The 17,291-nt window shown below is 34.5% G+C and overlaps 2 protein-coding genes across 4 annotated transcripts; both read left to right on the top strand.

Annotated features, from left to right (window-relative positions):
• The first annotated feature begins 308 nt into the window (after positions 1-308).
• Positions 309-9,343, top strand: LOC114745004 (amino acid transporter AVT1C). Of its 3 annotated transcripts, none has more exons than XM_028933150.1 (13): positions 310-479; positions 925-1,186; positions 1,865-2,169; positions 2,605-2,819; positions 3,666-3,689; positions 4,363-4,543; positions 5,817-6,036; positions 6,824-6,959; positions 7,172-7,191; positions 7,407-7,552; positions 8,240-8,283; positions 8,379-8,441; positions 8,944-9,343. In XM_028933150.1, exons 2-13 carry the CDS (start codon positions 1,002-1,004, stop codon positions 9,040-9,042), a joined length of 1,638 nt encoding a protein of 545 aa, XP_028788983.1. In that variant the 5' UTR covers positions 310-479; positions 925-1,001; the 3' UTR covers positions 9,043-9,343. The 3 variants fall into 3 exon arrangements, with proteins under 3 accessions (XP_028788985.1, XP_028788983.1, XP_028788984.1); XM_028933151.1 differs by lacking the exon at positions 310-479 and adding an exon at positions 658-675; XM_028933152.1 differs by lacking the exons at positions 8,240-8,283; positions 8,379-8,441; positions 8,944-9,343 and adding an exon at positions 8,044-8,150 and having other exon boundaries at positions 309-479.
• Positions 9,344-10,384: 1,041 nt separating this feature from the next.
• Positions 10,385-15,342, top strand: LOC114745011 (thioredoxin-like 3-2, chloroplastic). The gene is made up of 7 exons (XM_028933155.1): positions 10,385-10,406; positions 11,604-11,697; positions 11,787-12,095; positions 13,077-13,151; positions 13,256-13,322; positions 14,784-14,801; positions 14,878-15,342. The coding sequence occupies exons 1-7, from the start codon at positions 10,385-10,387 to the stop codon at positions 14,980-14,982; spliced, it is 690 nt and encodes a 229-aa protein (XP_028788988.1). The 3' UTR covers positions 14,983-15,342.
• The last annotated feature ends 1,949 nt before the right edge of the window (positions 15,343-17,291 follow it).

Genomic DNA, 17,291 nt, shown 5'->3' with positions numbered 1-17,291 from the left:
ATATCAATAATCCTCATGGCTCATCCGTCTCTCTCAAGTCTCAACACCATGCACGTCATTATTACTTGCCAACACTACACACAGCGAGGGACCCATCAAGCCAGCATGAGCATGAGCATGAGCTCGAGCATGGCGCCGTGGCCAGCTACTGATCAATCATCAATATAACAATAAAATATTGTACGGCCACGATCTTCTCTCAGACGTTTCCATCATCATCATAATCAATCAAGCTAATAGATATACATAAATTCCCCCCCCCAGCCTCCCTCGTGTCATCGTTATTTGTTTGTTCACGTTCAGAGTTCAGACCCCAAAAAGCTGTGTAAGAGCCAGACGCGTCAGCCATATAAATATAGAGAAAGTGAGGGAGCAAAGAAGAACACTTTAGCTCTTTAGCTTGTTTCATTCTTTTCTGGGTGCTGTGTTTTCATCCTTTTGCTTCTGATCCCCTCCAGAATTCAGAGAGAGAATTCGAAGTAAGCAACAAAAAGGCGCCTACTCATTAGCTTTTCTTTAGACTTTCTTTCATTTCTTCTTTCTCAATGATACTTGGGATTTTGTCTCCAAGAAATTATGTCAAACTTTATGCTTACTTTACGTGCTTTGCTTGGTCTGAAGCTCCAGTTTTATGGAGTATAATTTCAAACTTCTACTCCTTTGAGTCACAACCACGTGAGTTTCCTTCTTTGTTCAAAGTGGGAATTTGAAATTTCGCTTCCCATTTTGGTGTTTTTTTTTTTTAATGGGTTATGATTTGAACTCATTAAGCTCGTTTGAAAAGTACAAAATCGGCTGAGATAATGGTGGAATATTTTTTCATTGATTTTCTTTGAATTTCATTGGCAAGATTTTCCGCTACCCCGAGATATCTGTTCGTTCAGTAGTTATGGGACATCTAAATTGAATCGTAATTTTATGAAGGTGAATTGTGGGCGAGAAGAATATATTCGAGGCATACGTAAAATCAGGGGGCTTTGACGAGTGCATATCGGAGGAAAATGATGAATAACTCTGTCTCAGATAACAGCTTTTACATCGAGAGTGATGAAGATGAGGAAAAGGAGCTTAACAAAGAAGAAGCTGATGCTGATGGCAATGATTCAGATTCTTCAAATTTTTCAAATGAAAACCAGCAGTCGAACAAACCCAGTTCGTATAACGTCTCATGGCCGCAGAGTTACAGGTCAACTCATTCATTCCTTCATTAGATTTGCAAATTTCTGTGCTGTTTCATTGAGTGAATTCTTGTATTTTTTTTATTTTCCATTTTTCCTTTTTCCTTCTGAAAATGTCAAAACTCAGTACTAAAATCCTATTTCATGGAAAAATGGTTAATGCCGTCGTCTCCCCCATTTTTTCGGTTGTGGGATAAATTTTGCTTCTTAGCTGGAAGTAGAAAAATTCCAATCCTCTCAGAAAAATGGTTTTGCTATGTCCTTATGCGCTTTGTCTTCTGTGTGTTCATGCTTTTTATTCATATCTTAATGGCCTCGGCTAAATCGTTTTTGTGCAAGATGAAATGTCCTTTGTTCATCTGTCCAACTGGGGAAGTAGCGTTCATCTTCTTGGGGATCAAATATGAAGTTTCCGGGCCAATATTCTCAGTTAGTATTAGCCAATGTACTGATTCTACGTCAGTCATTCAAATTTCTGGCGACTAAATTTGCTTGTAAACAAGTTATATATGTCTTGAATGTGGAATGGGGAGGATGGAGAAATTTTGACTGGCATCAACTGGTTACCATTAAAAGAACTTTAGATTTGGATGAAGCGAACCATGAATCCTGGTAGATTTGCTTTCCTGTTATCACTTTTGAGTGCGTTAACCTGAAGGCTTTTTCTATCGTAATCAATTTTCCAGGCAGTCAATGGATCTATACAGTAGTGTGCCGTCACCAAATATCGGATTTCTGGGCACTCCCTCACTGTCCAGATTAAGCAGCTCCTTTCTTTCCACATCTCTGACAAGAAGGCACACTCCTGAAACGCTACCTTCTGCAAAACCTCTGTTACAACCCACAGCTGATGAGCCACAGAGGCGAAGCTCTCATACTTTGCTTCCTCCTATTCCTTCTAGAAGGTCTATGATTAAGAAGGATGCTGCAAAGGTTTCTCATGAAGTCCCAATTCCTCGCCATTGCTCTTATGGACAAGCTGTGCTTAATGGTAAGTATTTTTTTTTTAATTAAAAAACCCCACTTTCTTTTGAATGAATAAAGGATAAATAATCTCGACTGAGAAAGGACGAGAAAATCAACAAAGAAGATAAATTAGATATGTAATATTCCACGTAATATCTTTAACTGAAACCCCCGCAGAATTTTGCCCTTGAATGCACTATTCATCACCAATCTGGTAAAACAGCTTTTATGCTTCATGTCACCATAAACCGGACATTAAAATTTGAGTTATTGAAAAGAGAACTATGTGTGCGTGAAACATGACGTATGGAGGTTGAACATGAGTGTGCAATTGTATGAACTCAAAGGGTGGCCCATATACAGCGGTCTGTGCAAAACATTCTGACGCATTTTAAAATCACATGCCATGCACTTTTAAACTAGCCAAGAATGGTGGTCTCTCTTATTTTGGCTTTTCCAGGCATAAATGTTCTTTGCGGCGTAGGAATCCTTTCCACCCCTTATGCTGCCAAAGAAGGTGGATGGCTTGGGCTTTCTATTTTATTAATTTTTGCAGTTCTTTCCTTTTACACGGGGATCCTCTTGCGTGCCTGCTTGGATAGTGAACCTGGGCTGGAAACGTACCCTGACGTTGGCCAAGCTGCTTTTGGAACTACAGGACGTATTGCCATCTCAGTAAGTCTGCCTGGTGGTCTCTAATTTTATGTGATTTTACTTTTGTATTCTTGTTAACCTGGGGGTTACATATGGAATAATCAGTGGCCCCGTTGTAAAAAGAAAGGGTAACAGTAAATGACCTAGAAATTATTGACAGATAAGAACATTAAAAATCAAAGTTACTTTCTAAAATTAGCACTCATGTTCTCTAAAACAACAACCTGATTAGCCACAATCTATATCTGTCCCTGCTGAACCATAGGTCTTGATATTAAAAGAGGGGAGAGAGAATGAAACATGCTATTGTAATTCCATATAATCAGTCTCATACTCGACGTTAGCTTCAGCTTTATATAGATTACATAGGATAAAACAGAGTCAGCTTCTTCCTCAACTACTTTTTCGGTGAGACACAACATATGCTAACAGCAGAGGCCAATCTCCCCTGGGTTACTGAGGGCAGAGGACAGGCTCCTCCTTACTAAATTGCTACACAAGTGACGATTCTTCAAGTCGGTCCTTCCTTAACTACTTCCTCCTAACTTTTCAACTGAACTAACTTCTAGATGTATTTTGTCCTTATATCACTTTTTAACATCTGGAAAATCAAGTTGAAACTTCAGGGAGGAATTTTACTTGTTTATATAGTCCTTGGAAGGAATTTTAATTTTTAAGGTTCTTAGCCGTCATTAATATAAACTATTATTTTTTTGGCCAAAGAATAAGTTATACATTTATTGTCATTTTTCCTGAAAGAAAAGGGGAGTGGGAGGGAGTGAATATCTTTTATATTAAAAATAAGTGGTCTCTCTTATGTGTTGTACTGTTGTTTATGCTTTTTCCATTTTGCCATGGTGGATGCAGATAGTGCTGTACGTGGAACTATATGTAAGTACAGTCCCTTTCATTCTCAGCGTGTATTCTTTTGGATTCTCATCCATTTTAGTCTCACATATGTAAATAACAATACAAAGGTTGAAATTCACTCAATGGCTATCAATTTGGGTACCCTTCTCCTACATGTTTGGAATAAGTAAAAAAATCGTCTCAAGTTCTGATACATGACTGTTTTTGAAGCTAGTATCAAGTGCTACCATACTTCATATCTTGAAAAAAAAGTGAAGCTTTTGCGAACTATTCTTTTCCGCTAAAAAGATCATGATGCTGATGATGACCATATGAACCATCAGAGTAAAACATGCAAACGATTTGTTGGAAACGAGTGTAATATTTTTCAAAGAATGGTGATTTTATTCAGTACTTGATTTCCCCTCCAAATTGGTGATAACGTCGGACTTTTCCTCCCATTTTTAAATAGAAAAGCCTTTCTTTCCTAAGATGTTTTGTCATTCGTAGCACAATTATCAGGTAGTTTGTCATAAACAATAAGAGACAAGGATCTTCACACAGTTGTCTGTTTCGGTTTTAATTACTGAATTCTAAAAGGCTTTTGTGATGCTGCTATTTGCATACCGGTGGTCCATACAACTAATCATCATCTTTTTTGAGATCTTTGGTATTGGCAGCAATTATTTGAGATATTTAAAGTTCATTCATGCAGGCTTGTTGCATAGAGTATATAATTCTGGAGAGCGATAACTTGTCTTCATTATTTCCAAATGCAAGCTTAAGTTTGGGTGGTGTTGAATTGAATTCACATGTTCTATTTGCACTGTTGACCACCTTGGCTGTTCTTCCTACTGTTTGGCTCCGTGACCTAAGTATTCTCAGTTACATCTCAGGTAGGAAACCCATTACCAGTTAATTATCCGTTATCAGAAAACATGATAAATCCTTGTCTCTTTTATCTCAAAGTTCATGATACCCTTTTCTGGTCTTCCGTTTGAGAGCCCCATAGGTTTGCTGGAGCTTTGAGAAGCATTATGTGGGGCGCTCCTCAGAATATTTGAATTCTGAATCCTGAAAGAAATCTCACCAAATACCAACCCGAAGCCTTTGCTGTCAAAATCCCAAACATTGAATGACAAAATACTCCCAAGTTGGGCTTGTACCATGTTTGGACACATAATGCTAGACTATAAAAGGTAAAGGGACTAAAAATAGATGAAAAACGACTTTTCTATCAAGACAGATAATATTGAGTAATGAAAGAACGTAATAGACAGTACACAGATTGTTCTCTGTGATTGATTGCTGCTCATTTCTTTCAGTCATGATGCATACTTACACTAGACTATAGAAAGCATCTAGTGATCTTTCCAATCCACCTTATTGTCCAAACAGAAATCCTGATCAAGAATAAATATAAAATCTCGCTAGACAAGAACTCGTGGGACGTCACATGACTTCCTAAAGAGGATCAAGCAACTTTCTATGCATTCAAAATCTTAGAATCCGCTTCTGAGGTCTAGGATCGCAAAAGAAATACATCAAGGCTCACCAACTTTAGCCAAACTAGTCTAGACAAAATTTTAAAAAATGGGAAGCAAAATCAACAAAATACAAAGAGTGATACCTCTTATTGTGAAGCCTCCATGGCTTGTGAACCTACCAGCAAGGGCCTCTCCAGCTCCCTTGAGTATCTCCAAGGAACACCGACTCAGAAATCTGAAAATTTGACTGTTAGTTTCTGTGGAAAATGGAGATATCGGATCTGTTTCCAGAATATTATGGACTTGTTAGGCCCTCATGTATATCTGCCTAACGTCGTCGTTATCCTTGTCCCCATTTCAGGCATAACTTTTCATGTGTCTCAACAATATTGTGGGCAAATTTAAGCTCCCTGAAAACATCTAAAACAGAATTATGGCTTATTATCACTCCACTACCTCTACTGCATTTAAAACTTTAGATTGATCCATTGCATTAATGTTCAAACATTGCTTCCTGTATCAAAAGTAGTGCTTAGAAGTTAAATATGATCAGTACCCATGAACCATATTTAGAGCTTCTAAAAACATGTGTGAACTTCACCTCTTGTTTTTGCCAGTTAGAAGTCAAACACTTAATATAATTTTGAATGACTTTTATCACTGTTCTTTGTTCTTGGTCTAGCTGGAGGAGTTGTTGCATCAATTTTGGTGTCTCTTTGCCTGTTGTGGATTGGGCTGGTAGATGGAGTTGGCTTTGAGCACAAAGGAACACCATTGAATCTTGCGAGTCTCCCTGTTGCTTTGGGTGTATATGGTTACTGTTATTCAGGACATGCGGTGTTCCCAAATATCTATACATCAATGGCAAATCCAAATCAATTCCCTGCAGTGCTATTAGCATGGTAAGGCAATGGTACTTTTAATTTTGACACTACGAATCTACACTTCTACACTCACTTTAGTATCCTTAAACCATAGGCTGTCGACTTTTAGCTGTGCCAGACACTGATGTCCCAGCACGTCCTCCACCAAGTCATATTAAAATTAAACAATTGTTTTCTTTTTTGAGTAAATTATATGAATCTTCTCTAAATCTTGATGGGATAACATGATATAGGTACGGACTTTTAATAGAGATCTCCTCTATGATACCAGCCAGCATATGATAAGTTAAAAATACTAAAGCTCTTATAATAGAAAGAGGTACTTAAACAGAAAATGTTGACCTTTGTGGGTAGAGAACTCATGATTAAATCTTTTATAAATGCCATTCCCATTTATCCTATGGGATACAACAGAAATCTCCTGTGGTATAATGGAGGAGATTTCTTTTTTGCCGCTCTGGTACTTGTATCTTATTGGAAAATAGAGAAGATTTCTATGTAATTTTAAGAACATTTAGGAAAGGTTTGTTTAATTTACTCTTTTTCTTTTTAATCTTCAAACATGAATTAACTGAAATATTTTGTGGGTGAGGGGGGGTGGGAGCAAATAGCATGAGAAACTCGAAACCCTATCTGCACGGGATGACAAAATTTCTTTGCTAATTTTTTCCCTATAAGTTGAATAATATTAACAATATAGCTTAATTCTTTTGTTTAGTATAGTTCTTTGAGAACATAATACAAGGAGATACTTAGAATATAAGGATCTATCTGCTTCTAAAGTATGAAGTTTTTCTTTTTGCAGCTTTGGTATTTGTACCTTGTTGTATGCTGGGGTGGCTGTTATGGGGTACACAATGTTTGGTGAAGCTACACTTTCTCAGTTCACACTTAACTTGCCTCCAGATTTAGTGGCCACCAAGGTTGCTGTGTGGACTACGGTATGCTCATTCTAGAGTCCATGATGAGTTCTTCGATATTTGCGTGATGTATCAGACTTGACTTGTTGGATTTGCTTTTACTACCTCTTAAATTTCATTTAAGGGAATGTAAATACTCCATGTATGAAGTTAGCAATGTGATATCTGAACAGCATATTAGACTCAACTATGCAAGTTGCTTACAGTAATATCTGTTATTTCTTCTTCTGCAGGTGGTCAATCCATTCACCAAATATCCTTTGCATACATACATATTTGCACTCATACCGACGTATATTTTAGATCCACAAATAACAAAGGAATTTTGAGTTGCTATTGAAATAGATTTAAGGAATCTAAGCATTCAAGTTCAGTCATCATAGTAAAAGGACTCTAGCTCTGGTAATTTTGCTCTCATCAGCACCTATTGTGTGAGAAATAAATTTGTTTTATCTTAATTAGCACCACGTATGCATTGACTATATCTCCAGTAGCAATGAGTCTGGAGGAGTTGATACCGGCAACCAACGCTAAGTCTTATCTATATTCCATCTTCATCAGAACAGGACTGGTAGTTTCTACGCTCGTTGTTGGTCTTTCAGTTCCCTTCTTTGGTTAGTCTTCATCATCCTCTTCCCACCTGCTTGCTCTGTTTTTTTCAAGGGAATTGTCCATGCAATTTTATCTTTCTTCTTAATATAGAACTATAAACAAAGCCAACAAATTGCAGTGAAATATGGTTAATATTTTTATAGACTTGTATCTATGATACATCAAGATCTGGAGGGTCTGGAACGTGTTCAGTCGGGCAACACCACAAAGTTGAAAGAGATTAGTGGGTTTGAATTTGCTTTTAGTTTAAAAAATAGCAAGTTGTGCTTAACTAATGATTATAAATTTTGATCTAGCGATAAGGGTCTTTTTACACTTCCCGTCTTGAGGTCGCTGTGTGGATTGTTCAGCTAGGTGATCCCATAAAGTTGAAGTAGACTAATTACCATGTATTTAGCTGTACTTGATAAAGAAATTTTTTTGGCTGAAATAATAACTATACCTATTGATCTTGTATCAAGTGTTCTTCTTGAATTCTTGGGCCCTTTTACAGGAGAAACTTGAGATAAAATTAATCTGGCGGAGGATATCATATTCAACAGCAAGAAATAAGACATGGGAACATTCTTTACGATACAACCCCACTCTATTGACGCCATTAAAAAAAAAAAAAAATCCTTCACACATCATGTTTCTATCAAATAACTTAGTAAATTTTTGAATTGTTTTCTGCATTTCCTTTGTTGCAGGTCTGGTGATGTCGTTGATTGGTTCTTTACTCACAATGCTTGTTGTAAGTTCCCATAAATTTTTTTTTGGGTGCTAGTCCTTTTTCCTGGAGGTTTTGACCATAGCACTCAGTTAAGTAATCCTTAACGTTGTTGGCAGACGTTGATTCTTCCATGTGCTTGTTTCCTGAGAATCTTGCGTGGCAGAGTCTCAAGCCTTCAGGTACAGTGATTCCACTCTTTGATAATATTGCTCTATTCAACTCATCGTTCTTCTCTATCATTTCATAGTCCATCCGAAGCCTATTAGAATATGCAACAACCTTATTAACTGTGACGAGTGATTTAGCCTAATAGGAAATGAACTTGAAGTGCTTGATTAGATTACTCACATGCAACAGAATAGAATTATGCAAGAATTATAGTTACTCAAGAAGATGGAGTTTCTAGTCTTATCTTTCTTTTCTTCTTTTATTTGGAGTGAATTTTACCCAAAATCTAATAGTCTCGGATCTTTTAAAGTACTTCAAAGAGATAACTAAGAAAAGATATAGAAAGAGAAGTAATATTAAAATTTCATCATAAATCACTTAAAAAAAAGACTTTTATCTCATATTATTTGTCTCTACTTTCTCAACAAATGCATATTAATGACGTTTAACACATGTCAAACACTTGATCTTTGTACAAGTCCCACGCAATTAAACATTTTGAGTGGCATGCAGGCATCACTTTGCATTGCAGTGATCACAGTAGGAGTTGCATCATCTGCCTATGGATCCTACTCGGCCCTCACCAAGATTATTGAAAGCTTGAAACAATGAAGTTCTTATGGCTTCACAACTCCGCAAAATCCTTGTTCTTATTATGATTGAGCTTCTTTATCGTCTTTTTCTAATAAATTTCCACCAATTTTGTTTCCTTCGCCTGAGGCTGTCCTGCATCGTTTTTTTGGTTGCTGGTTGTTCTTTCTACTTTGTCATTTGTCCAAGTTATAGGACCAGATGAGATTACCATTGAGAGGGTTTTTTTAGATTGTTTTTGTTTTGTTTTTTAATCCAAAACACACAGCTGTATTTATTTCATTCCAAAGATTAATATTTGTTGCTAGTTAGTCGGATCTTATATTAGTTTTCTGCACTGTGACACGTGATTGTTGGAATTTTTTTCCCTTAGAATTAATTAAATGGGTAGTTACAAACAGTACGAGATTACAAGCCAGTCAAACTTACGACTCCCCAGTTACAGGAGAGCGTTAATGCGACTGGGTTATAAGGCTTTTGGCTATTATTGAAAATGTTACTTTATGCATATATATTGTGTTCTAATTTGGATAATTTAAATGATAAAATTTAGAGTAAAATACATTAACATCCCTACTATTTAACTTAAATTACAAAGACCTCCCTTGAAATCAAAATAATATTACACAAACCTTCTTTCTAATTTTGATATTCAACTACCATCCACCCATCCGTTAGTTGACCATTAAATCATAAGGTTGACTAATTATTTTGACCAAATTGTCCCTTTTTAATAGAAATATTACTTAATAATTATCATTTAATAACATATCATACATCTTTATTTGAAATTAAAAAATAATTTTAATAAATATTCTAATATTTTTTGTTATATTATTGAATTGATTACCATAGTATAAATTTTATTAATTTTATAAATACAAATTTTGATTTTAGAATAAATCTTGTTTATTTATTTAAACTTACTTGTGATGTAATTTTTTAAATATATATTAGTAAAAATGTTTTGTAATTGTGTATATGTATTTTCAATAAAATTATAAAGTTATGTCTTAATTTATTAAATTTAGTAAAAATACTAAATAGATTATTAATAAATATTAATATTAAAAGATAAACTACATATTTAAAATAATGAGGGGTAAAGTAGGAAACAAGGTTTATTTTAATATTTTTTTAATTAAAAAATGTATGTAAAGAATCTTTTCAGAATATTTCTTAATGGTGTTAATGATTTGGACTAAAATGTATGTTATCAAAAAAGTCACAAAATAGAAAGAAGGTCAAAGTATTTTACTCTAAAATTTAAGTAAGAAAACAAAAATGAGAAGGAAAGTTACGTGTAAAAATTTAAATTACTTGTGTGACTAAGCAAATCAATAGTTTTGTTGAGAGAACGGATATGGGAGGGGAATCATCTTGGAGTATTTTTTTGTAGGAAAAATTGTCTATAAATACTTATTCAGAGAATTAATTGCCAATGATTTCTGAATTTAACATTATATATTTTCTTTTTTTTCCCCCTTAATATTACATACTTTCACATACAAAAATAATCAGCACACCGAAGGCAGCGATTAATTCTTTAAAGAGACATTTATTGGTAATTTTCCCATTTTTAATTGGCCAAAAAACAATCCCGCTTTTAAATCGAGGTCATTGAGGATGTTTGTTGCGTAAGGACTTGAAACCTCTAATTTTCATGCCAAAAAAACAAGAGACGGCCCGAATTAATGTCGAGGAGGGTGCGCATATGCGTTTCATATGTTTTCTTTTAATTAACGAGGGATAGTTTTGTCTGTTGCTCACATCTCACATCACCACATTAAAAAAAAGGCTTTTTTTTTTTGGGGGGGGGCATGTGTCCCCACTTTCCAATTTCATTCTTTTCCCATTGGGCCAGGTTTAAGTTAAATTATGAGTATACGGTCTCTCTTCTGATTTTATTTATAGGTCACTTTTAACATGTTTTATACAGATAAGAAAACCTTAAACTTTATTAACTCTCATTTAAAATTTAACAATTTTCAACTTTAATCATATTTAATATATATTATACTTCATATAAACAAAGTCAACACAATTATAAATAGAGTGATAAAATTGTACATCATATAAAAATTTTCTCTCAGTACCCTTCATAGGAGTATATCAGTAAATATTAGAAAAAACATCATAAAATAATTGTTAAATTTTAAAATGACAAATAAGTGATATTAACTATTTTTATAAATTTTTATCTATTTATCATTTTAAAAATTCAACAAATAGTTTTTTTTTTGGTTATTTTTCTCAAAGCTACTCCGAACAATTGCATTAACAAGTAATGATATTAAAATGACTTAGGCATAAATTTAATTTTTAATTTGAGAATCATCTCCATGAATCATTCCCTACTCTGTTTTCATTTTTAATTGAATCATCCTCCCATAGTATAAAGTTTCTTAATATTGGCTGGAGGCCTGAAGAGGATGATTCATGGAGAGAATTTTCAAATTGAAAAGGACATTATTGACAAATAATGTGATTTACATCCATGATCCATGGCTAGTTTCAATTTTATTTTTTATTTATAAACAATTTTACCCCGAAATATTTTACGACTCTGAACTTTTGTTAAGGACCCACCTACCAAAATCCCCGCCACTACAGCTTTCGTCAACGGCTTCACCTCTTCACTGGGAAGCCTTCGCCGCCAAGCACAACCTTCTCTCCGTTTCGTCCCCCGGACCAAACCGCCAAATCTCTCTCTTTGTCTCTCTGCCTGTCACAGAGACTTGAGTCTCTTAACGAAATGTTGGAAGCTGTTGGAATCTACCATCTTCTACATCTTTAAGAGCCATCAGAATCCCTTCTGATTCCTCCCGTAAAATATCCGTCCGATTTTTAAACTCTCTGTCTTTCGACTGCGGATCGCCTTTTTCATCCGTTTACACTTCTCGTCGGATCCACAGGTTTGGGAAGAGACTTGTCTCTCTTCGGCAAGAAGGGTCTTTGCAAGAGCTCGATGAATCGCCCATTTCCATTGAGCTCGAACCCATTTCTAGCGAAACCATGTTCGATCGGGTTATTACAGAGGCTCAGAAGCCCGACGATGCGGTCGTAATTGTTTGGTAGGTTCCTGGTCGTTATGGTTTCTATTTTAGAAATTAATGGTGATGGTGATTTTTTCATTGGCTTCTACATTTCAATTAAAACTTTAGCATCAACCTATTTTGGTGGATAGCTTATAAAGCTTGCTTGTGCTCCTAGTCATGGATTAAGCAGTTAAGGTTCATCGGTACCTTTCCTATTGTGCTTGCTTGTGTGGTGAAGTATCTTGATTTCCTTCTTATCAGTATCTTTTGTCTCTTCTGTTTTGCCCCTTTTTTCCTGGAACAAGTTTCGAGAAGAATTTGCCAGCGTAGTAGACTAGCAGCAATTGAAACTAGATATTTTTCTAGATATTTGAAGAACGGAAAACGACATATGGGCAAAACATGCCCCTTTATGTCCGGCCTCACCTGGTGTGTGGCCAATGTTCTGTGATCTTTCAGAAAGATGTTCTTTTTGGTTTAGCACAACTCTAATTTGTCTGGTTCAGGTGAATTTTTCATTTACCATTTTGTAACTGTTTTGTTAATCTGAAGATTTTGGACCTCAATGGGGTTTAAGATTTCGTAGGTGTTTACGTTATGTATTGCCTTAACTAAACAGAATTATTTAAGAAATAAGTGTACAGTAAATAGTTTGTTATCTAACAGAAAGATATTCTTCTGTGGACTTGGCATGACTTCATTTTGCCTGGTTCAGGTGAACTTTTCACTTCCCATTTTATAACAGCTTTTTTATGCTAGAAATTGATATAATAATTCTGTTGCGTGAAGCTTTCGGGATTTGATCAGAACCATCTGGTTTTATAATTTGGTAACTTAGGATGGCTTTGTTCCTACTTCGTCAAATTGATTTGAATTTCATGATATTCATAAGCACTTAGAATGACTCTGTTGTTCATTTCACTTGACTGGAAGCTATATTTCTCTTATTTTTTCCCCCTGAAAGACCAAGTCAGCAAGCTGGGATTTGACACAATTTTACGTTGCTGTACTTTGCAGGATGGCTAATTGGTGCAGAAAATGCATATATTTGAAACCACAACTGGAAAAGTTGGCAGCAGAGTATTACCCAGGGTTCGACCCCACTTTCTGTTATAACTTTCAAGCACATTAAGCAATGAAATATCTAACCTGGTTCATCAGCTCTGAATTATGACATGTTTATACACCTGGTGTAGATTGCGGTTCTACCATGTTGACGTTAATACAGTTAGCCATAAACTTGTTGAACGGGCAGGTGTCGCTGTAAGTCCTTGTAGCTTCCTTCAAATGCAATTGTGATGCATTCTGTCATTCACCATCTTAAACCATGTTATTTATACGGTGAAATAATTATCTGCGACATACCAAGTTTTCTGACACACATACTGTTACATCTTTATTAGTGTTTCTCACATGCACATGCAAATGCAATGTTGATTAGAGTAATAGGTAGCTGTTCCGCTACACTTGCTCATCATTGGTGTTAGTCACTCTATATGTGTGCGTGTAAATAAAGGTTGCCATATAGATTTTTATTGAAACAGAACAAGGATATGAAAACGGGAAAGTAATAGTACAAGTTAGGGTTAAGGTGCAAATTTGGCCCGAAAATTTTTGTTGAAGACCAATGTTGCCCTGGAAGTTTTTTTGGGTTGAACGCTGCTCTGAAAGTTTCAAAACATAGTAATGTTGCCTCACCTCATTAAAAAACTAAAGCTGGCCATGAATATTTTTTAACAGTAAGGAGTAACATTGCTCTATTCTAACTCTTATGAGGCAACCTTGAACCCAAAAAAACTTTCAAGGCAACATTGCTTCGGATTGGAAATTTACGGGAAATTTGCGCCTTAACCCTATAACTTACCATATGGATTTTTATTGAAACAAACAAGGATGTGAGAATGAGAAAGAAAGAATATTCTTTGTCCCTAATTATAAGAACCAATTTTAATGGGTTTGTTGTGCCTAATTATAAGACATTTTACAAGGTTCTAGGAATAATTAAAAGATGTTTCCACATATGCTCTAAATGAATGATTTAAATCCCATGACCCGCTTCCTTGAAAAAATTTAAAGGCATTTGCAAGTTGTGAAAATCATGACATTTAATTGAGGGCAAAATTGGAAAGAAGTAAAAATATTTTAGACATCCACTAACCTAATGTGTTTTTATAGTATCTGTGAATAAGAAAATTGGCTCTTATAATTAGGAACAGAAAGAATACAAACTGAAAGCCTAGGGCCGGTGTCAGCTCATTGTAAGTTTAGCGTTGAGCGTGACGGCAAGTTTATTTTTTTGTACCAAAAAAAGTTTATTTGTCTAACTAATGCTAATTTTCAAGGCTTTTACTTCTACAAAAATGTTTGAGCAAGAACATTCTTAATGGGGGTGCACTCATAAGAATGAAAACTGGCAAAATCAGTTGCCATGGTTCTACAATAACTGTTCTATTGTTGCGTGTTGGGAGTTAATGGAATACTTAAGTGGAATGTGAGGGAACGTTTTGTACTTTTGCAAGACCGCTCTGAACTCTTTATGACTTGACACATTCTTCGATGCATTGTATATGATGGTTGGATTTTATTCTATATGACCCTTCCGTATGAACCTGTACATTAAGATATTTGCTCTAGTTTCTTATCATTCTTATTGCTTTTTGGTTCAACTAATTAATTGTATTTCTTGCCATGAATTTGTGTCCTGCGGCTTCTCAACGCTTGCAGAAAATGCCAACCATACAAGTAAGGGCCATTGGAGTTATTTTGTAACTTGTTATATCCTTCTATGGCCAGAGTGTAAATAATCTATTTGTTTCAGCTATGGATGAATGGTGAGAAACGAGGTCAACTCATTGGGGGGCATAAAGCGCATCTGGTAATAAATGAAATTCGGCAGATGATTGAGGATGGGGGCACTGAATGAGTTAGTATTGCAGCAGGCAATTTTTTATATGGATTTTTTGTTCTCATAATAACAGCTTGGTTCGTCCCACTTCTCCTCCTAAATCTGGTCCCTGACAAGTAGGGTTTTCTCCCTAAATCTTGTCCTGACAAGTGGGGTTTACCCGTCTTAAGGTCAAATCTTTCTCCTTGCGTTTACTACGTTGTTGCAGTAGAGAAGTAGAACGCCACGATCTGATGTTTATGTCCCTGTTTGGTGGGGCGGTCCACCAGTTATAGTGTAGTTTATAAGTGTAATAAGTCAGTTTGTAAATTTGAGAGTTGTTTAGAACAGTTTTTGCCAATTTAACTTATGAGCCATAAGCTGTTTTTTAAAGTACAATTATAAAAGCGTCTAAAACTTACTTATAAGGTATGCAAAAATAGTTTTTTGAAATTAAAAGACATTTTTACCTTTATATTTATATTGTTTTTATGCTTTTTACATTCCTTGTACTTCCCAATCAATTTTTAGTTATTTATTTTTAATATTCTTTTAAGTGAAAATAATTTTTAACATATTTTATAATATTTTTAATTTTTAATATTATTTTTAATTTTATATTTATGTAAATTGTGCAGAATATATCATCTAATTAATTATGTAATGTTATTTGGTTAAAAATTGTTGGCACTACTATGATTTCTAATTTAAAGATATTTTATTCGTTAAATATAACTTCTTCCTATTATAATAATTGAAAATTATTATATTTTTAATCATTTTTTATTATTCAATAGAAGTCATATTTATTTTTGTCATTCTATAAATTAAACTTATTTATCCAATCATAATTTAAATAACTTTTCTACTTTACAAGTTAATTTTTATAAAAAAGTTAATTTAAACGTAAATCACATTATATGATCTAATTTTTTAAAAAATCAGATTAAAAATAATTTATTTTTTCTCCTGTCAATCCAAATAGACTTTATATTGTTTTGGCCTATTATAGCGAAAGAAAATGGTGGTTTTGCTGTTTTTTTTTTCTGGCTAAATTCTTGTTTTATTTATTTATTTACTTATTTGTAGTATTTTGTTTTATTTATCCTTTTTCTTTTGGGAATTGGGGAATTCCTGACCCTCCATCTGATATGCAGCAATCCGTCTCATTGATGTGCGGACTTTGATGTAGCGAAGAGATTGCGGGATATGCGTTTCCTTTTTTTTTTAAAAAAAAAAAAACTAAATTACAGGGACAGTTCTGTCTTCTGATTCCTTATCATTATATCTCTTTCTATGGGGGCGTTTGGATGCCCTTAAAATCACTTTTTAGAAGCACTTTTTCATAAATTGAGACAATTTTCTTTACATATTTGTTTCGTATACTGTAAAAACACTTCTGAAATCATGGTTTTGATCTTATCCAAACACCCTTTATGTTTTATCGGGCATTCTTCTTCACTTTTCATTCTTTTACGGCGGTGTGTCTTCAAGTACAAGTAGTGAATTGGGACAGGCTTATTAAATTTCTGAGTATTACAATGGAAAATAATATAAATTAGCAAAAACTCCTCAAAAATTGCACTAATAATTTATAGAATTGATGATCTTAAAATAAGCTAATCATAATTTTATTTTTTAGAATTTTTTTTAACTTTTACTCAAAATCAATATACATTTCCAGACAATTATTCTTTACGTTATTTTTAAATTTCTGTTAGTAGGACTGTATGAATAAATTTTAATGCCTCAATGGACTTTTTCTAATATTTATTTACTCTTATGCCTCTATCCTTGAGTCCTAAAATTCTCATTTTCATCAATTTTAGCTGTATAAAGTTTTTTAAGTTTTGGCTTGAGGCTTGTAGAGGATCATCCATGGATGCAATACTCAAATTGAAAGGCATTCTGTTGATGAACAATGTGATTTACATCCATGAGTAGTTTAATTTTAATTATACATATAAACAATTTTCCCACGAAATATTTTTCCAACTCAGAAATTTTAGTACCTAAATCCCAGCCACTAAGCCTTGATCAGCGGCTTAACCTTCTCATTAGAAGCCTTCAGCGCCAAACACAACCTTCTCTATGTTTTTGAGCTGCATGAGTAAAATATGATTTATAAGTTTTGAAAATTTTTCTATACTAATCATGGATTCTCCTTTTAGTTTGTGCTAGTAATATTGAAGTGTTTATGCTTTCATTGAAAAGCTGATAAAAAGGTTAGCCATAGAGAGTTTTGACTAACAATGTCGGCTCTTGAATAGAGTGAGTATAATACCTGGAACTTCCAGTAAAATGTGTTTTTTTTTTTTTTAATTAATGAGGCAGCTACGAACAGCCTG

The sequence above is a fragment of the Neltuma alba genome, unplaced genomic scaffold (genome assembly GCF_004799145.2).
Source record: "Neltuma alba isolate B1F8T4 unplaced genomic scaffold, ASM479914v2 tig00004508_pilon, whole genome shotgun sequence".
In the NCBI taxonomy this organism is placed as follows: domain Eukaryota; kingdom Viridiplantae; phylum Streptophyta; class Magnoliopsida; order Fabales; family Fabaceae; genus Neltuma; species Neltuma alba.
The sequence above is the reverse complement of the archived record's forward strand: the minus strand, read 5'-3'. Positions and strand labels throughout refer to the sequence as shown.